This window comes from Myxine glutinosa, chromosome 7 (genome assembly GCF_964187855.1).
Source record: "Myxine glutinosa chromosome 7, kmMyxGlut1.1, whole genome shotgun sequence".
Classification (NCBI taxonomy): domain Eukaryota; kingdom Metazoa; phylum Chordata; class Myxini; order Myxiniformes; family Myxinidae; genus Myxine; species Myxine glutinosa.
The window spans coordinates 80286512-80303522 of NC_136267.1; the positions used below are offsets into that span (position 1 = coordinate 80286512).

General features: G+C 47.3%; 1 protein-coding gene across 1 annotated transcript in view; it reads left to right on the forward strand.

Annotated features, from left to right (window-relative positions):
• LOC137431348 (kinesin heavy chain) overlaps nucleotides 1-17011 on the forward strand; it is a 172233-nt gene that overhangs the window by 13170 nt on the left and 142052 nt on the right. Inside the window, exon 2 of the mRNA XM_068122579.2 lies at nucleotides 683-770. Coding sequence (XP_067978680.2) covers nucleotides 683-770 — 88 coding nt within the window. The remainder of the gene's footprint in view (nucleotides 1-682; nucleotides 771-17011) is intronic.

A 17011-nucleotide genomic window follows, 5' to 3' on the forward strand; every position in this document is an offset into this window, starting at 1 on the left:
ACAGCCTTACCCTAAAACACAGAATAAGAGATAACTATCAACAGGGGTATTCTATTACTTGGCTGACGTGTATGCTTGTGGACTAATTATGGGATGCCCTTTCACCTTTACACAGCTCCGGAGGCGGGGGGCGCAGAATAAACAATAATAAGAATAATACAGCACACAATCAAAAAAATACAGTCCTCATATCCGCAACAGTATTTTTTGTTTGTTTAAAGTCTTATGATTATGTTTGTATGATTTTACATGCTTCTCTGTTTGCTAGCAGCCATTGAATTTGGTTTAAAATACCTTTTAGTTGGTGTAGTATATTGCTTTATTCTACCAGGTGAGTGCCCATTGGTATTGCCCCTATTTCTTTTTTTACCTCTGCTACCAAAGGTGGACAGAGGATTTGTTTTCACCCGTTTTTTTTTTGTCTGCCTGTGATCAGGATATATAAAAAAGTTGTGGACGGATTCAGCCGAAACTAGGTGGATGATTTTGTTCGGTGATGAGAATAATATCGTACTATTTTAAGATTTTGGAATTATATTTTGATTCTGGTCCGGATGCAGATCTGCCATATCAGTGGGCTCCAAAACGTAAACTGTTCAGCCGAGTAGTGTTGTGTTCTACCTCGTGCTGTTCTAGTTGCTCTCCTTTGAAACTTATCATGATGTATTCCGTATGTCTGCAGGGCAAAACTTATGCATTTGATCGGGTGTTTCACCCAGGCACTAGCCAGGAGCAGGTGTACAATGCGTGTGCACGGCAGATTGTTCAAGGTAAGCCATTGTGCGTATCAAATGGTTGTTGTGGTAATTTGTGAAGCTGTTAAAATTTTTATGCCTCTGCCACCAAGGCCTCCAGAGGCATTGTGTTTTTGGGTTGTCTATTCGGCTGTCAGTCCCATCCATAGGTCCGTGATAGTATTTTGTTACCGCGATAACTTAAGAATGGCTGAAGGGATCAAAGTCAAACATAGTACAGGTATGTATAATGATGTATAGATGAACTGATTACATTTTGAGGTCACTAGGTCAAAGGTCAGAGGTCTGTTTGGTAAAAATTCTTACCGAGCCAACTGGTGAACCAGTGGTGGGTGTTAGGACAGGCAACGATACAAAGCAAAACATGGGGGCCAAACACTGATTTAATTATTGTTTACAACAAAGGGATATATATATATACAGTGGAACCTTGACTTACGAGTTTAATTCGTTCTGTGACCGAGCTCGTAACTCAAATTGCTCGTATCTCAAATCAAATTTCCCCATTGAAATGCATTGAAATGCTATTAATCCGTTCCAGCCCGCCAAAAACCACACCAATTTTTTTTTAAATATACAGTATATATAAAAATATCTCGCGCTTTATATTTCACCTGTATGCAGCATACAAGTTGGCAGGATGGCCTGGACTGGAGGTACGCACACTTGACTCTAAAGTCTAAACTGTCCAGCCTGGGTTTGAATCCCGACCCAGCTATAACCTGTCATGGGTGAATCACAGGCAGGGTGATTCATCAATGTGTGTACCGCTAAACTGGGCGCCCCGTTTGCGTCCCATTAGTTGTTGGATGTTAAGGATCTCACCGTGTTTTCCACAAAGAGAAGGCGAGCTATCGCCGGCACTCTGAACAAGTTGTGGCCTGGCTTGCTCTTCTCCTCTGCCGTTATATACGTCCTCCTCGGCATCTTTTTCCATAAGAGCCCTGTCTCGTCACAGTTGAAGATTTGCTGGGGGATGTATCGTTCGGCTTCTATCAGTTCGGCAAAAGTTATAATAAAATCTTCAGCTGCCTTCACATCCGCCTCACCAAGTCGACAACACGCACACCTCGCTCATGTTTTTCGACGATTGCGTGTTTTATATCCAAGCACATCATCCTCTTCTTCTTCTCAGTTATAATAAAATCTTCAGCTGCCTTCACATCCGCCTCACCAAATCGACAACACGCACACCTCGCTCATGTTTTTCGACGATTGCGTGTTTTATATCCAAGCACATCATCCTCTTCTTCTTCTCAGTTATAATAAAATCTTCAGCTGCCTTCACATCCGCCTCACCAAGTCGACAACACGCACACCTCGCTCATGTTTTTCGACGATTGCGTGTTTTATATCCAAGCACATCATCCTCTTCTTCTTCTCAGTACCGTGTTTTCCACAAAGAGAAGGCGAGCTATCGCCGGCACTCTGAACAAGTTGACGGCAGAGATACTGTACGTGCACGTCAAGATAACCACGTGACCGGAACCCACCTGGCGGCGTAAACTCAAAATAAAGAAACATGCGAAAACAAAAATGCAGCGCTATACGACAGAGATACTGTACGTGCACGTCAAGATACCCACGTGACCGGAACCCACCTGGCGGCGTAAACTCAAAATAAAGAAACATGCGAAAACAAAAATGCAGCGCTATACGACAGAGATACTGTACGTGCACGTCAAGATAACCACGTGACCGGAACCCACCTGGCGGCGTAAACTCAAAATAAAGAAACATGCGAAAACAAAAATGCAGCGCTATACGACAGATACTGTACTTTCACGGAAAGATAACCACGTGACCGGGTGGCGAAAGCTCGTAACTCAAATCTCGGCTCGCATCTCAAAGCAATAAACCGCCCGAGCGACGGCTCGTATCTCGAAAAACTCGTAAGTTGGGGCACTCGTAAGTCAAGGTTCCACTGTATATATATATATATATATATATATATATATATATATATATATATATATATATTAGGGTGCATCAAACGCCCTTAGGTTCTTGGATTTTAATGTCTATTCTCTCAAATGTTACACTTGTTGGTAGAAGTATGTATGCAAAAAATAAATGAAATCAGAGGTGGTCCTGGGTGGCCACCGGCCACTTTTATATATTTAGGGCCATTTTCGGGGCCGCACTATGTAAAAATGTTTGATTTTGTTATTTTACACCCAAACCTAGTCATGTTTGGTATCAAATTGAAGGTCTTGATGAGAGGAATACAAATATAACAATTTTATGCAAAAAACGATGGTTTGATAATTAGTTTGTATTTTTACATGAATGAAATCGGAGGTCTAATCGTGGGTCCCATACTAGTAGTCTAATAATATCCTTTATTTTCTTTCAGATGGCAGATAAGAAGACCAGATTAGCAAGTGCCATTTTTGGTCTTGGCAATGCTTTTACAGAAGCAGATGGTACATTGACAGGAGTCCGCCTCCCAACTTGCCGGCAGGTTCTTCGATGCGTGATGTGGTACATCCAGAAAGAAATATGTGAAGGCAAACAAACTCAGCCACTGAAATGGAAATCTGCCAGCATCGTCCTTATCCAGCTGAAAAAATTCTACACTAAAGCAAATATTCCTATGCTTTCAGACCATCAATGCTGCAAACTAATACTTGACCTTCTTAATGACAATAACAAATTGCGTCAAATACCTGTTTCTCGCCGAGAATCTCCAAGCACTTTGGCTAAGTTGCAAACCATGAATGAACGTCTTGATAAGACCTTTGGTGTATGGACAAAATATGCAATGACAAACATTAAGAATGAGGAAGATAGAGTATTTTTAGAGTCAATGAAATCTGACAGAGTAGCCTCATTTGGTGGTGTTGACAAGAAGAAAGTTGATAAAGATCATAGAAAAGAAAAACGCCTCTTAGCGGAAGCTTCAAGACGAGAACGTCATGAATCATCCAGTGTACAAGAGATGACAATTAGTTCTGTATGCTCTGATGATAGTGACTCTGCAGATAGCTTGGAAGAAACTGAAGAAGAGGCGATTCCAGAGTTTCAAAGGAAGCGTAGTCACCACAGATCAACATATGCAGGTACATCTGCCTTTATTCCTCATGATATTCTGAAAAGACATTCAGTTGTGTCTGTTGCTACTCGACTAAACATAACTCCTGTTCAACAGGTTGCGCTCACCAAAGCTGTAATTCAAGAGGCAGGAGGTGATCCACGTCGTGTGGCCAAGTCGTACTCAACTGCTGATAAGGCTCGACGATCAATAACAAGTGCTATCGCCAAAGATATTCAAGAAAATTGGATCGCCCCAACAGCTGCAACACTTCACTGGGATGGCAAGCAGATACCAACGCTCACAAACAAGAATGTCAAGGAAGAAAGATTGCCAGTGTTGGTTGGGAATGCCACTGATGTAAAGCTACTGGGGGTGGCTAGATATCCTCCTGGAAGTGATAGGTCATCAGGTGACATCATTGCCGAGCACACTTACACGTATCTACATTCATGGAAGTGCAAACAATCAGTTGTCAACTTATGTTTTGACACAACAGCATCAAACACTGGACACGTTACAGCTGCCTGTGTTACCATTCAATCAAAACTGGACCGTGCTCTTCTGTGGTGTGCATGTCGCCATCATGTTGGAGAGGTAATCCTGGATCATGTGTTTGACGTTCTCAAAATTGAGGCATCAAAGTCTCCAGAAGTATCTTTGTTCCAAAAATTCCAGAAGAATTGGGAACGCATATCGCATGCAAAGAATGAAAGTTTAACCAAAATTGACATTTCCATGTACAATGACTATGCACAACAGCTGCTTTTATCCTGCAAAAACAAGGTTTTAAGCACAATCCGCACAAGCGCTTCATACTGTAGGGAAGACTACAAGGAAATGGCACAACTCTGCCAGGTAGTCCTCGATGATGATGTCACAAAACAAGGAACACTCCACAGACCAGGGGCCATGCATAAAGCAAGGTGGATGTCAAAGATTCTTTATTCCATAAAAATATGCCTACTTGAAGAGCAAATTTCTCTACTACCTCGAGGAACTGTAACAACACAACATCAACAGAAAAAACTGAAGGAGTTTGTTGTTTTTGTTGTTTATATTTATTGTGATTGGTGGCTCATATGTCAGTCTGCTTCAAATGCCCCATGGTTTGATTTGTGCTTTTACAAGACTCTGCTCAACTATAAAGCTGTCAACTCAACCATTTCAGTCAGCGCTGTGAAAGCCTTTGATAGACATTTGTGGTATTTAACCCCAGAACTGGTTGTTTTGGCACTGTTCAGCAATGCAATTCCTCAAAAGGATCGTCGTGCCCTTGCAGATGTGTTACTGGCCATACAACCAGATGAAATGCCAAGCACTCCAAAACACCGCTACGGTTCTGGATATGGCAAACCGTCATTTCCAAAAATTACAGAAGCGACAACCCTGGCTGATCTTGTGAACGAGGACTCGTGGTTTACAGTAAACCTTCTTCACCTAGATATGACCTTCCTAACAGAGGATGTTGACACTTGGCAGAACAATGAGCACTTCAAGGCAGCCAAGTCCATTGTGGATGGGCTTAATGTTGTGAATGACCCTGCGGAGAGAGCAGTAAAGCTCGCAACTGATTTTGTCTCAACTGCAAGAAGAGAAGACCACTTCCAAAATCTTCTTCAAGTGATTGAATGTGACCGCAAAGCGAGGCCAAATTTGCGGAAACGAGCAAAGTTGGAGTAGTGACATTGGCGTTGTGCTTAATACATTTTCAAACTTTTAATCAATGAAAGTACAATACTACAACACTGTACTACAACTTTGTAATATGAAGAACGATTTTGGTTAATTTTACATTGACATGAAAGGTTGTTTTAACTGTTTGATATTAGGCATTTAGTAAAAGTAGGACTTTACTTTTGTATATAGGTATAATGGTTAATTTTACATTATCTTGTAGTTAATTTTACATTATCTTGTAAAGTAGTTTAGCTGTGGCCCTAAATGGCCCTAAATATATAAAAGTGGCCGGTGGCCACCCAGGACCACCTCTGATTTCATCTATTTTTTGCATACATACTTCTACCAACAAGTGTAACATTTGAGGGAATAGACATTAAAATACAACAACTTTTTGAAAATCATGGGGCGTTTGATGCACCCTAATATATATATATATATATATATATATATATATATATATATATATATATATATATAAACATATATATATATAAACATATATATATATATATAAACATATATATATATAAACATATATATATATAAACATATATATATATAAACATATATATTGTTATGAATTTGGTAGAGCAACATCTAGAGCTAGGTAGATCTGAATAGGTAGGTATTCGGCTGTCGTGACAGGGACTCTACATGTAATAAGTTATTGATGTTTAGGCGTTTGTCGGGGTAAGATGTATGATTGTGGATCTACCTGGAGATTCGAGTGTTAAATAGTGAGGGGTTAAAGGTAACGCCCCTGTGAGTCTCACCTAGTAGTCAAACCTTTGTCCATTATGGCACTGCAAACCACATAAACATTAGTTAGGTCCTTAGCGCAACATTAAATAATTCCTTTCCCTGACAATGACTTCGTAATAAATGGACACCACCAGGCCAAAAACACCGCCACCGTTTACACCTCCAAGGCCTACAAATCTCGCCTGGCACGTGTTACACAAGGACCGCGGGGGTCGGTGAGCGAGAGTGGAGCATGCCGCAGAGGGCGTGGCCGGGGCGAGCCGGCGAGTTGGGAGGCTGTGATTGGCTGAGGAGTGCGCCAATGTGACGTCATCGGCGAGAGATATATGCGACGGTCGGACGCCATTTCAAGCAGTTGAGGCAGTTCGTTGAACAGGACACACGGCGACACACAGAACACACGGCAGCACACGCAGTTCGGAGCAGTTCGTTGCAGTTCAAGGTTCGTTCGTCGCAGTTCGTTGGCAGTTGGCACCGAACAGTTGGCACTTGGCTGCCAGCACTCCCAAAAGAGAGTCAAGTGGAGTTCGCTTGCTTTGTGCAGCTTACGTTGGACCTTTGGTGCACGGACCTTGTGGAGATCGACCTCGTGTGGAGCTGCTGGCCACGCGTCGGACGCGTGGTGCTTGGAGCGAGGCCTTGTGGAACTTGGAGCGAAAGGACCTCGTGGTGTGCGATCGGGGACGACAAGGACGAGATAAGGCCGTACCCGCGAATACACTGTGCATAAAGCAAAAAGACGTGTTATTTTCGTATTCACCTCCCTCGTATCGTGTTTGATATCTGTTGTGTCTGGGATCCCAATTTAGGCTTATTCGATTAATTAGTATTACCGGCGCGGGCTTTTTTTTCACTGTCTTTACTTATAAATAATAAATCCTTATATTATTTTCTGTATATATCTGAACGCAGTTTCCTGGGTGTTTGATTTTAATAGGTAAGGTTGCGGAGCCTTCGCTGCGTGCGCCATTCCGCGCGTTTAACTTTGTGTTGAACTTGAATCCGCCATTGAGTTTTCGCCTCGGGAGTTAGTCTCGCAAATCGGTCATCCGTAACTGTGGTGTTAATCACGGTTGCGTAACAAGTGGTGTCAGGAGTGTAGGATTTGAACCCGTCGGACAAATTTTTTTTTGTCCGCGGCGAGACATCGACACGGTCGGACAAATTTTTTTTGTCCGCGGGGAGAAATCGACACGGTCGGGCGTACATTGCGCCCGACGTTCGAACGCAAAATTTTTATAGTTGAGGCGGAGAAATTTGATAATCAATTGGGCAAACGGAGCGCGATATCGCGTCTTCGTCAAATTTAAATTGGGTCAGGAATTATTAAAATAAATACGCGCGCGGGAAACAATCTTCCGGAAAGCGGATGTCGGAAATTGATGAGATGGAAGTACGCAGCGAGGCCTCCGTCAGCGTTGGGAGTGAGCCGGAAATAGGGGAATTTGATGCAGAGGTGAGCCTTGGAACCTCCCTCGTCCCGAGCACCAACTTATGCCCCTCCCCTACCGGGGAGTCGGGAACAAGTGGGACGGCCCCGATAGATCTCCAGACCATAGTAAATTTAATAAATGCTCAGAGGGCCGATGGTGAGCGAAACCTTGCAGAACTTCGGGGAATAAATGATAAACTTGATGGGCTGGCAAACAAAATGGGAAAGCAGATGGGAGACATGTACGCACGGGGTGAGCGAAACCTGACAGAAATTCGGGGAAGAAAAAATAAAATTGAAGGGATGGAAAATAAAATGGAGTCCCAGGGGAATGAATGGAGGGAAGGAATGAAGGATATGAGTGACCAAATTAATGGATTAAAAAGGGAAATGGCAATTGTGGTAAGTGTACAGGTGAGCGGAGAATGTCCACAGTTCGATGGGGAATGTGTACAGGTAGATGGGGAATGCCTGCAGGTAAACGTGGAGTGTCCACAGGTGAGCGGGGAAGGAAATTTGGAATGTGAGAGTTGTAATGGGGAATGTTTCCCACATTCTGGCCTGGTTGTTTATCGGGACCGTGTGGATGTCACAACACCCCAACCGGGGGATGAATTTGGAATTGTGCAGCACCAGGGCGGTGGTGCGGAGCAAGAGGGGGTAGAGTTTTTGGGGGTCCATGCGATAGAGCCGGACCGGGTATTTATTGGGGATATTGATCAAAGCCTGGCGGGGCCAGGAATGATTTGTGGAAATGATGAGGATGAGGATGATTTGATCCAGCGGCTGGAGACCTGTGACAGTCCCATGGAGGTAGAGCTGGTTCAGGCCCAAAGGAGCCTGGGTGATGAGGTGAGTTGGTCCGAGGAGGTGGTTGGAATGACCGAGGGGATGCTCACTGTACACTGCTATTTGGAAACAGAGGCTCCAAAATTGGACAACCAGTTGGGGGAGTGTGTTGGCTCCGGGCTGGATTTGGATCTTGGAGGATCGGGAGATAGAGCTTCTGGAGATTTGGTCCCTGTAGGGAATTTGGATCAACTGCAGGGAGGGGCAGAACAACCGGTGGTAGAGGTCTGCGGTTTGGCAGTGGGAATGAAAATTTGTAAAAGAAAATTTAAAATAAAATTACAATGGGAAATTGATTTGGAGCAGCCATGGTGGGGATTGGTCCCCGGGCTGCGGGATTTGGACATGGAGAGGTCATGGGTGATGGCCTCGGGCAAAAGTTGCCTCTTTCAAAATTTGGGTATGCCAGCCAGCTGGGGGGCTGTGATGGCGAGATTTGGACGTGGGGTCCAGCCTTGGGTGTCGAGGTACGACCTGGGTCCCACGGGGGGTCTGGTGGAGTGTGGCGTCCCTTGTCCGTCGGGGCGCCATCCGAGCCGGTGGCTCGGGCCGGCAGGGTCACCGGACCCTGGTGGGGGTTAAGACCTCCAGGGAGGTCCGAGGTGGTTTCTCAAGCCTGGGATGGCAAATATTGAGGACCACTAGGGGGAGATGTTGTGGGTCGCGCTTTGGTGGTGGCACTACGGACGGCCAGCTTGGGCCTGATGTAGTGATCACCCGGGCATGCGACCTGGCACTCTCCTCCAGGGACTCTGGGACAACCAGCATGTGGTGACCTGGCATGGTGGTTGGTCTATGGACGCGGGTCAAACCGAATGGACAGGGATGGAGATAGCCTGCCGGACAACCATTGGGGCATCTGTGGAACGTGATGGTGTGAGTGACCTTCCACAGATGCTCCGTTATGATTTATGGACTCTCGGGTTGGGAAGAGAGCCATGGGGATGTGAATCGGGAGATGTGTAACGAGCCGAGCATATGGGCCATGCTCGGCTGGCATGTGTATGGCAAAGCATCCTTCTTTGGTGAGGTTAGTGAAATGTGACAAATGGTTGGCATGGGTAATCTGTGGGTTAGATGGAAATTTAAGGGTGGATTTTGAAATGCCATGGTGGACACTGTACAGTGACGCCATTATTGATCCAGGTGTGTAGACCAAAGTGTTGGAGGCTGTGATGAAATTAATAGGGTAGCAAGGCACAGCTTTCAACTGGTTGCGGGGGCAACTGTGCTGATATTTGGGACGCGGGATGATGGGGATGTAGTTGTGTAGCCTGAGGGTCAACGTGGTGCTGTGCGTGTCCGAGGTGTGTGGACCATGTCTTCTGGGTGGGTCTCCTGGTGGAGCATGGCTGTTGACTGAACCTTGGTGTGGTCAAGTGTGGGTGAGCACTGGGGGGCTGCAGTTCTGTAGTCGGACTGGGGGATGATGGGGAGGTGCAGGGGACGTGGCTGTAGGGATGCCACGCACTGCGACCGTGCCCCCCAGGGCCGAGGTTGTGTGTGCGGTAGTGTGTGTTGTGGCAGCAAGTGCTCACCACATTGGCCAGCTGGGGCTGCTGCAGCTGTGTTCCTCGCAGGGGGGCCGAAGGATGGATGGTGGGTCGCACCCTTATGGACACTCATGGGCCATGTTGGCGTTTTGACTGCTCACCTTGTCCCGGTGACCCTTGCACGGTAGAGGTGCAGAGCTGTCGTGGCTACAGGTAGTTGTGTAGTGATGATCACCGTTGGATGCGGATCCACATACCTGCCAGTGTAGTGGGGACAAAAGAGAAATTTGGAAGTATTTGGTAGGCCCAATGTGAAATTTTGGGAATTGTATGGGTGGATGGCACCTTTGAACCTGACCAACCTGCAACTACCTGCACTTGAGGTGAGTGTTTTGAGGAGTACTGTCCCAGGCTTCAGGACTTGCTTTGGAAATTGGGGACATGTAAATTGGAGTTGGGAGGCGGGTGAGAGTGATGACATGGCCGGTGAGGGGATGGAATGGGAGCCACAGAGTCTTGTGGGTGGCGTATGTTTTTGTGTTGTGGTTATGTGTTTTGATGTGGTCGTGACAGTTGAACCTGGAGAGTGAGTGATGATTATTGGGGATAATGAGGGGTGATACTTGTGCTTTTGGAAATGTGCTTTTGGAAATGGGTGATGGTTTAAATGTGAACTGGGGGGATTTCACATGTAGCAGGCCATGGCAAGCCTTGTAACACCTTTTCCACCATCTATGGAATTGTACTGGATTGTGCTGAGTTGTGTGGAGAATTGAATGGCAGCGGGGGAGGAAGTGTGTTTTGGGGTCTTGTGGGTGGGGAAGGTGTGTGTGTCCGCAGGTACAGAGCAAGCTCTGAGGAGCGATGCCTGCGGGCCCCCCTCTGCGGCAATTACCCCTGGCAGCCGGTGGTAACTGGAAATTGGAGCTCGTCGGTGGAGGGTCTGGTTGGGCGCCGCGGGGTGAGGAAGTCCCCCGGTGACCCGTGTTGCTGCGCGAAAGCAGGAGGCAAAGGAGCCTGGTGTGTGTGGAGACCCTCACCGGCGAGGTAACGGCGGAAAGGGGCTGTTGGGCTGTCACGGGGCCAAGAGGTAAAGGGGGGGGGGGGCAATGAACTTGTAAGTCGGTTGACTTGTTTTTGGGACTGCGGCACCACAGCCTGATGCGCCCCCACCATCTTTTTGTGCGGTACCTCCCCGCTGCCTAGTTGAGGAATGCACACACACACGTGAATGACATCAATGCCATGGTCCTGCAGGGGGTGTATTGAAATAAGTGCTTTGTTGATTTTTGAAATGCCTTGATGACCTATGGAATGAGAATGAGTGGTTAAGGGGTCTGTGTTGCATGAATGTGGGCGAAATCCACCGAGCCGTGTCACTCACCTGTAACATCTGGACAGGGCCCGTGGAAATTTAGGGGGATGCATTGGGGATGGCCCCGCAGGTAAGGTTGTGTCTTGTGGCATCCACCGGGGGACGCGGTCTGTAGACCGGGGTATGTACAAAGGTTAGAGTTTTGAGTTTTGGAAAGATGGTTAAGTTTTGTGGTTAAGTTAGTGTTGTGTGTTGTTTGTTTCCTCCCTCCACAGGAACAACGAAGACAATGTACATACTTGCATGATGGTTAAGGGGTTCAGCATGTTAAGGAAGTGTAGGTAGGTAGTCCGACTCACTTCCCACAGCCCTTCCTGATTTATTTCATAGGTTAATTAAGTGTGTGACAGTAGGTGTTAAGGCTGGAATGGTAGCCCTGCGGTGAACCTTGCAGGAGCTACGGTTCCAGGGGGGGGGCTGTGTTATGAATTTGGTAGAGCAACATCTAGAGCTAGGTAGATCTGAATAGGTAGGTATTCGGCTGTCGTGACAGGGACTCTACATGTAATAAGTTATTGATGTTTAGGCGTTTGTCGGGGTAAGATGTATGATTGTGGATCTACCTGGAGATTCGAGTGTTAAATAGTGAGGGGTTAAAGGTAACGCCCCTGTGAGTCTCACCTAGTAGTCAAACCTTTGTCCATTATGGCACTGCAAACCACATAAACATTAGTTAGGTCCTTAGCGCAACATTAAATAATTCCTTTCCCTGACAATGACTTCGTAATAAATGGACACCACCAGGCCAAAAACACCGCCACCGTTTACACCTCCAAGGCCTACAAACCTCGCCTGGCACGTGTTACACAAGGACCGCGGGGGTCGGTGAGCGAGAGTGGAGCATGCCGCAGAGGGCGAGTTGGGAGGCTGTGATTGGCTGAGGAGTGCGCCAATGTGACGTCATCGGCGAGAGATATATGCGACGGTCGGACGCCATTTCAAGCAGTTGAGGCAGTTCGTTGAACAGGACACACGGCGACACACAGAACACACGGCAGCACACGCAGTTCGGAGCAGTTCGTTGCAGTTCAAGGTTCGTTCGTCGCAGTTCGTTGGCAGTTGGCACCGAACAGTTGGCACTTGGCTGCCAGCACTCCCAAAAGAGAGTCAAGTGGAGTTCGCTTGCTTTGTGCAGCTTACGTTGGACCTTTGGTGCACGGACCTTGTGGAGATCGACCTCGTGTGGAGCTGCTGGCCACGCGTCGGACGCGTGGTGCTTGGAGCGAGGCCTTGTGGAACTTGGAGCGAAAGGACCTCGTGGTGTGCGATCGGGGACGACAAGGACGAGATAAGGCCGTACCCGCGAATACACTGTGCATAAAGCAAAAAGACGTGTTATTTTCGTATTCACCTCCCTCGTATCGTGTTTGATATCTGTTGTGTCTGGGATCCCAATTTAGGCTTATTCGATTAATTAGTATTACCGGCGCGGGCTTTTTTTTCACTGTCTTTACTTATAAATAATAAATCCTTATATTATTTTCTGTATATATCTGAACGCAGTTTCCTGGGTGTTTGATTTTAATAGGTAAGGTTGCGGAGCCTTCGCTGCGTGCGCCATTCCGCGCGTTTAACTTTGTGTTGAACTTGAATCCGCCATTGAGTTTTCGCCTCGGGAGTTAAAGTCTCGCAAATCGGTCATCCGTAACTGTGGTGTTAATCACGGTTGCGTAACAATATATATATAAACATATATATATATATAAACATATATATATATATAAACATATATATATATATATATATAAACATATATATATATATAAACATATATATATATATAAACATATATATATATATAAACATATATATATATATATATATAAACATGTATATATATATATATATATATATTGTTGCGGATATGGGATTTGGCCTCCATCCATATCCGCTTGTAAATATTCCCCTATTTCCCCAATACTCCCCAACTATCCCCAATCCCCCATTCCCTCGTCCCATTGTCTGTAAACAACACTCTGTAGAACCGACCTTCCCCTTTTTCCCCCATTAAATGTCGTGCCCAGGTTCACCGCATCTCACGTAGACAACTATAGGACATCTTGCTAGTTATTCTTAGTCTATGTCAGTTAAGGACTCGTTTCCATTAATTCTGACTCTTCGTTGCACCAGAATGTGATTGTATGGCACCAGTAGTGAGTTTAGGACCTCCCCATACCTCCTCCCATCTTCCTCATGAAACAACAACAACAACAACAACTACAACAACAGCGCGCGGGGAGTGTGCGTCCTCACTCCGGCTTGGTTAGCCGCCATTGCCCATGTGCGCCGACGGGGTTACCACGAAGGGGCTGACTGTCGGCCCCTCGTCAAGGGCGGAGCCCGGTAACCCCCCGCACCCAATAAGAAGCAACGGGCCGATTCCATCTGGGGCGGAGCTAACGAGCCGAGGGCGTGTCACTCCCCGCCGGATATACGGAGCCACTTACCGGACGTGACGTCAGATGCGCCCCCAGCTTGGAAAGAGAAGTCGCCACCTCCGAGCGCTGAGAGACCTCCCGCATCTCTGGACCGGACCGGGTCGATTCTGCCCCTAAGCCAAGGTGCACCTTGAGCCTCGACTACCTGCCCTTCCTTGCCATCAATCCCTGTGTGAGTCAGTCTTGTCCCGTTTATCTGTGGTCTGTCGGGAATAAGATAAGTGTGTCTAAGTGCCTACCTTCCTATGCTGTACCTCTTGTCCTTGTAATCTCAACGTTCCAAAATATTATAACCTCCTCCGGAGGTCTTGAGAACTGTACCCCTGGTGTCGTGTCATTTAACCCAGCCGTTGTGTCCTTTCCTCAATTGATTTAGCGTAGCGCGACTCGGCCAACGTTCGAGTATAATCGGGTGAGTTGGGGGTAATCGGGTAAACTGTGCGAACACGGCGGCCATTCCGCTCGGTCAAGCAACATCTTGAGCCGTGTCCGTAACAATATATATATATATATATATATATATATATATATATATATATATATATATATATTGTTGCGGATATGAGATTGGCCTCCATCCATATCCGCTTGTAACAGACGCGGCCATACCAAACCGCTCGGTAAACCAACATCCACAACCGCGTCTGTAACATTTGGTGTCGAGGAGTTGGATTCGGACCTGGGACTAAATTTGTTAGGCCCAAATTTTGGAACACCAATTGTACCATTAGGGTAACATTTTGGTGTCGGGAAGTGGGATTCGATCCGGAGCGCGTTTCACGCGCTCGAAATTATAACAGCGAAATTTGATTGTGTTTTACAAAAAAAAAAAAAAAACCCGAATTTTGAAAGTCGCGCTATGGCAGACCAAGACGGCTGGGTTCCGGTAGAAGAGAGTGAGGCAGGGTCGATCCAGGACCAAATTGAGGGACAAGAGGAGAGCGAAGCAGTGAGGGTAGCAGATTCGCAAAATAGCGTCGTCGCGCACGGGGTTACGGGCGCGCGAAATGGCGCCTCGCACATGGCCACGGCGCCCACGCCCGCGACCGTAGTAGCGCCGCTGGTAAATTTGGACCTTTTTTTCATACAAATGAAGGCCCTTATGGCCCAGAATAGCGAGAAAATGAGGGAGGAAATGAGGGCTCAGAGTGAGCAATTAGGGGTAATGAGGGACGGAATGAGGGCTGATAGTGAGCGATTAGAGGGCCAAATGGGGGCAATGAGGGACGAAGCGAGGGGTACCGGTGAGGGGTTAGACAAGAAATTTGGGAAGTTAGACAATAATTTTGAGGAGTTAGACAAGAAATTTGGGAAGTTAGACAATAATTTTGAGGAGTTAGACAAGAAATTTGGGAAGTTAGACAATAATTTTGAGGGGTTAGACAACGGGATAAAAGAGGTGAGAAATGGGTTAATGGGGGTAGAAAACAGAATGGCCGCTCAAGAGAATCAAATGGAAGGGATGCAAAAGGGGTTAGAGGGGTTAGAAAACAGGATGGAAGGCAAATTGAGGGACATGAGGGACCAAGCGGAAAGGGAAGTTAAACAAATGGGGCAGCAGATAGAGGGGGTCAGAATGGGGGTAGAAACCAAACTGGATGCTCACAGGGAGGAAATGGAGCAGATGAGGGTGGCATCTGGGCAGGAGATGCAAGTGATGGGAGAGGAGATCAGAAGAGGTGTGAGTGAGGAGGTCGGAGGAGTGCGCGAGGAGGTGAGGCACTGTAAGGAGCACATGGAGAAGGAGGTGAGAAAGGGGACTGTAAAGTTACAAGGGGGCATAGAGGACCTGACGCAGGAGGTGGAACAGCTGACGGAGGGACAAAAAGGACTAACGGAGCAGGTTCAAAGGAACACTGCGGTATTAGGAGGGTTAAAGGCGACACAGAAAGAACTAAAAGATGACTTGATAGCGACGAAGAGGGAATGTCAGATGGTACGTGAGGGACTGACAACGAGGTTGGACGAGGTGACAGAGGTAATGGAGACGAAGGACCGGCAGGTGAGGACGCACATGGAAACGGTCAAGGTAGCCTTGGAGGACGAGCTTGAGGAGACGTACCGGGGAATGAAGGAGGTGAAGCAGAAATTAGAAGAAGTGGAAGAAGGGGTGAGCGAAATTAAGAAGCGACGGAGAGAGGATAAGAAAGAGATAAAAGAGGAGATAAAAGAATTGGTCCGAAGTCTGTGTTCGGATCGTGATGATGTGCTCATTAACCGGATGAGGGATTCGCAGGTGATGGAGGAGAAGCGAAGAGGAAGAGGACCCGGTGTAAGTGGTGACCAATATGGTCGTGCGTATGATGCGCCAGGGGATTTAAGAAGCTTGGGGGTCGAGATGGACCCGGGTGTTCGTGAGAGGCCGTTGGTGAAGTGTGCGACAGGTCTGGTGTGCGAAAAAGGAGGTGTGCGAGAAAGTCCGACTCTGGGGTGTGTGAGGAAAAAGTGCGTGCCAAGGAGTGAGGGTGCTGTCGAGAGTGAGTCGGTCGTAGCGTGTGTGCGAGGGAGCACATGGAAGCGCGGTGTGGTAAGTGTTACAGAGGGTGTGACGGGAGAGTGTGCGCAAGAGTGTGCGCGAGAAAGGTGTGTAACGGACAGGTGCCTGAGGAAAGAGTGTGCTGTCGGGAGTAAGGGTGAGTGCGTTGTCAAGAGTGGTGGTGAGAGTAGTGAGAGTGACAAGGAGCGTGAATGGGAATGCACGCTGGAATTGGTAGTGAGGCACGTGGTAGGGTGTGCGAGCGAGGGCACACCTGTGATTGTCACAGAGGAGGTGACCGAGGAGGGGGCGCGAAGAGGTGTGTTGGTGAGGTGTGCGACCAACGAATGTGTGCCAAAGTGTTCGGTGGTCAGGTGTGTGACCAAGGCTGTGAGTGGAATGAGGGTACCTGGGTGTGTAAGGAAAGGTACGAGGAGCATGGAGACGGCTGGATGTGTGAGCAAGGAACGGGCTGCGGGGTGTAAGCATGCAGGTGAAGCATCGACGTTAAACGGGTTAGCGGTTAGAGCGACTTTTAGCCGAATCGGGCCCTCGGTGCGTGCTGGGCCTCGCTTTGAACGGCCGCGTCCGTGCTCCACTAGGCGGAGCGGGCGGCTGGATAGGAAGGGTCGTCATGGCGACCACTTTTTGTTGAGGCATTCCGGCAGGTCGAGATCGAGCCATGGGATGGCTCCGTGCCGAGAAGGTGCGTGG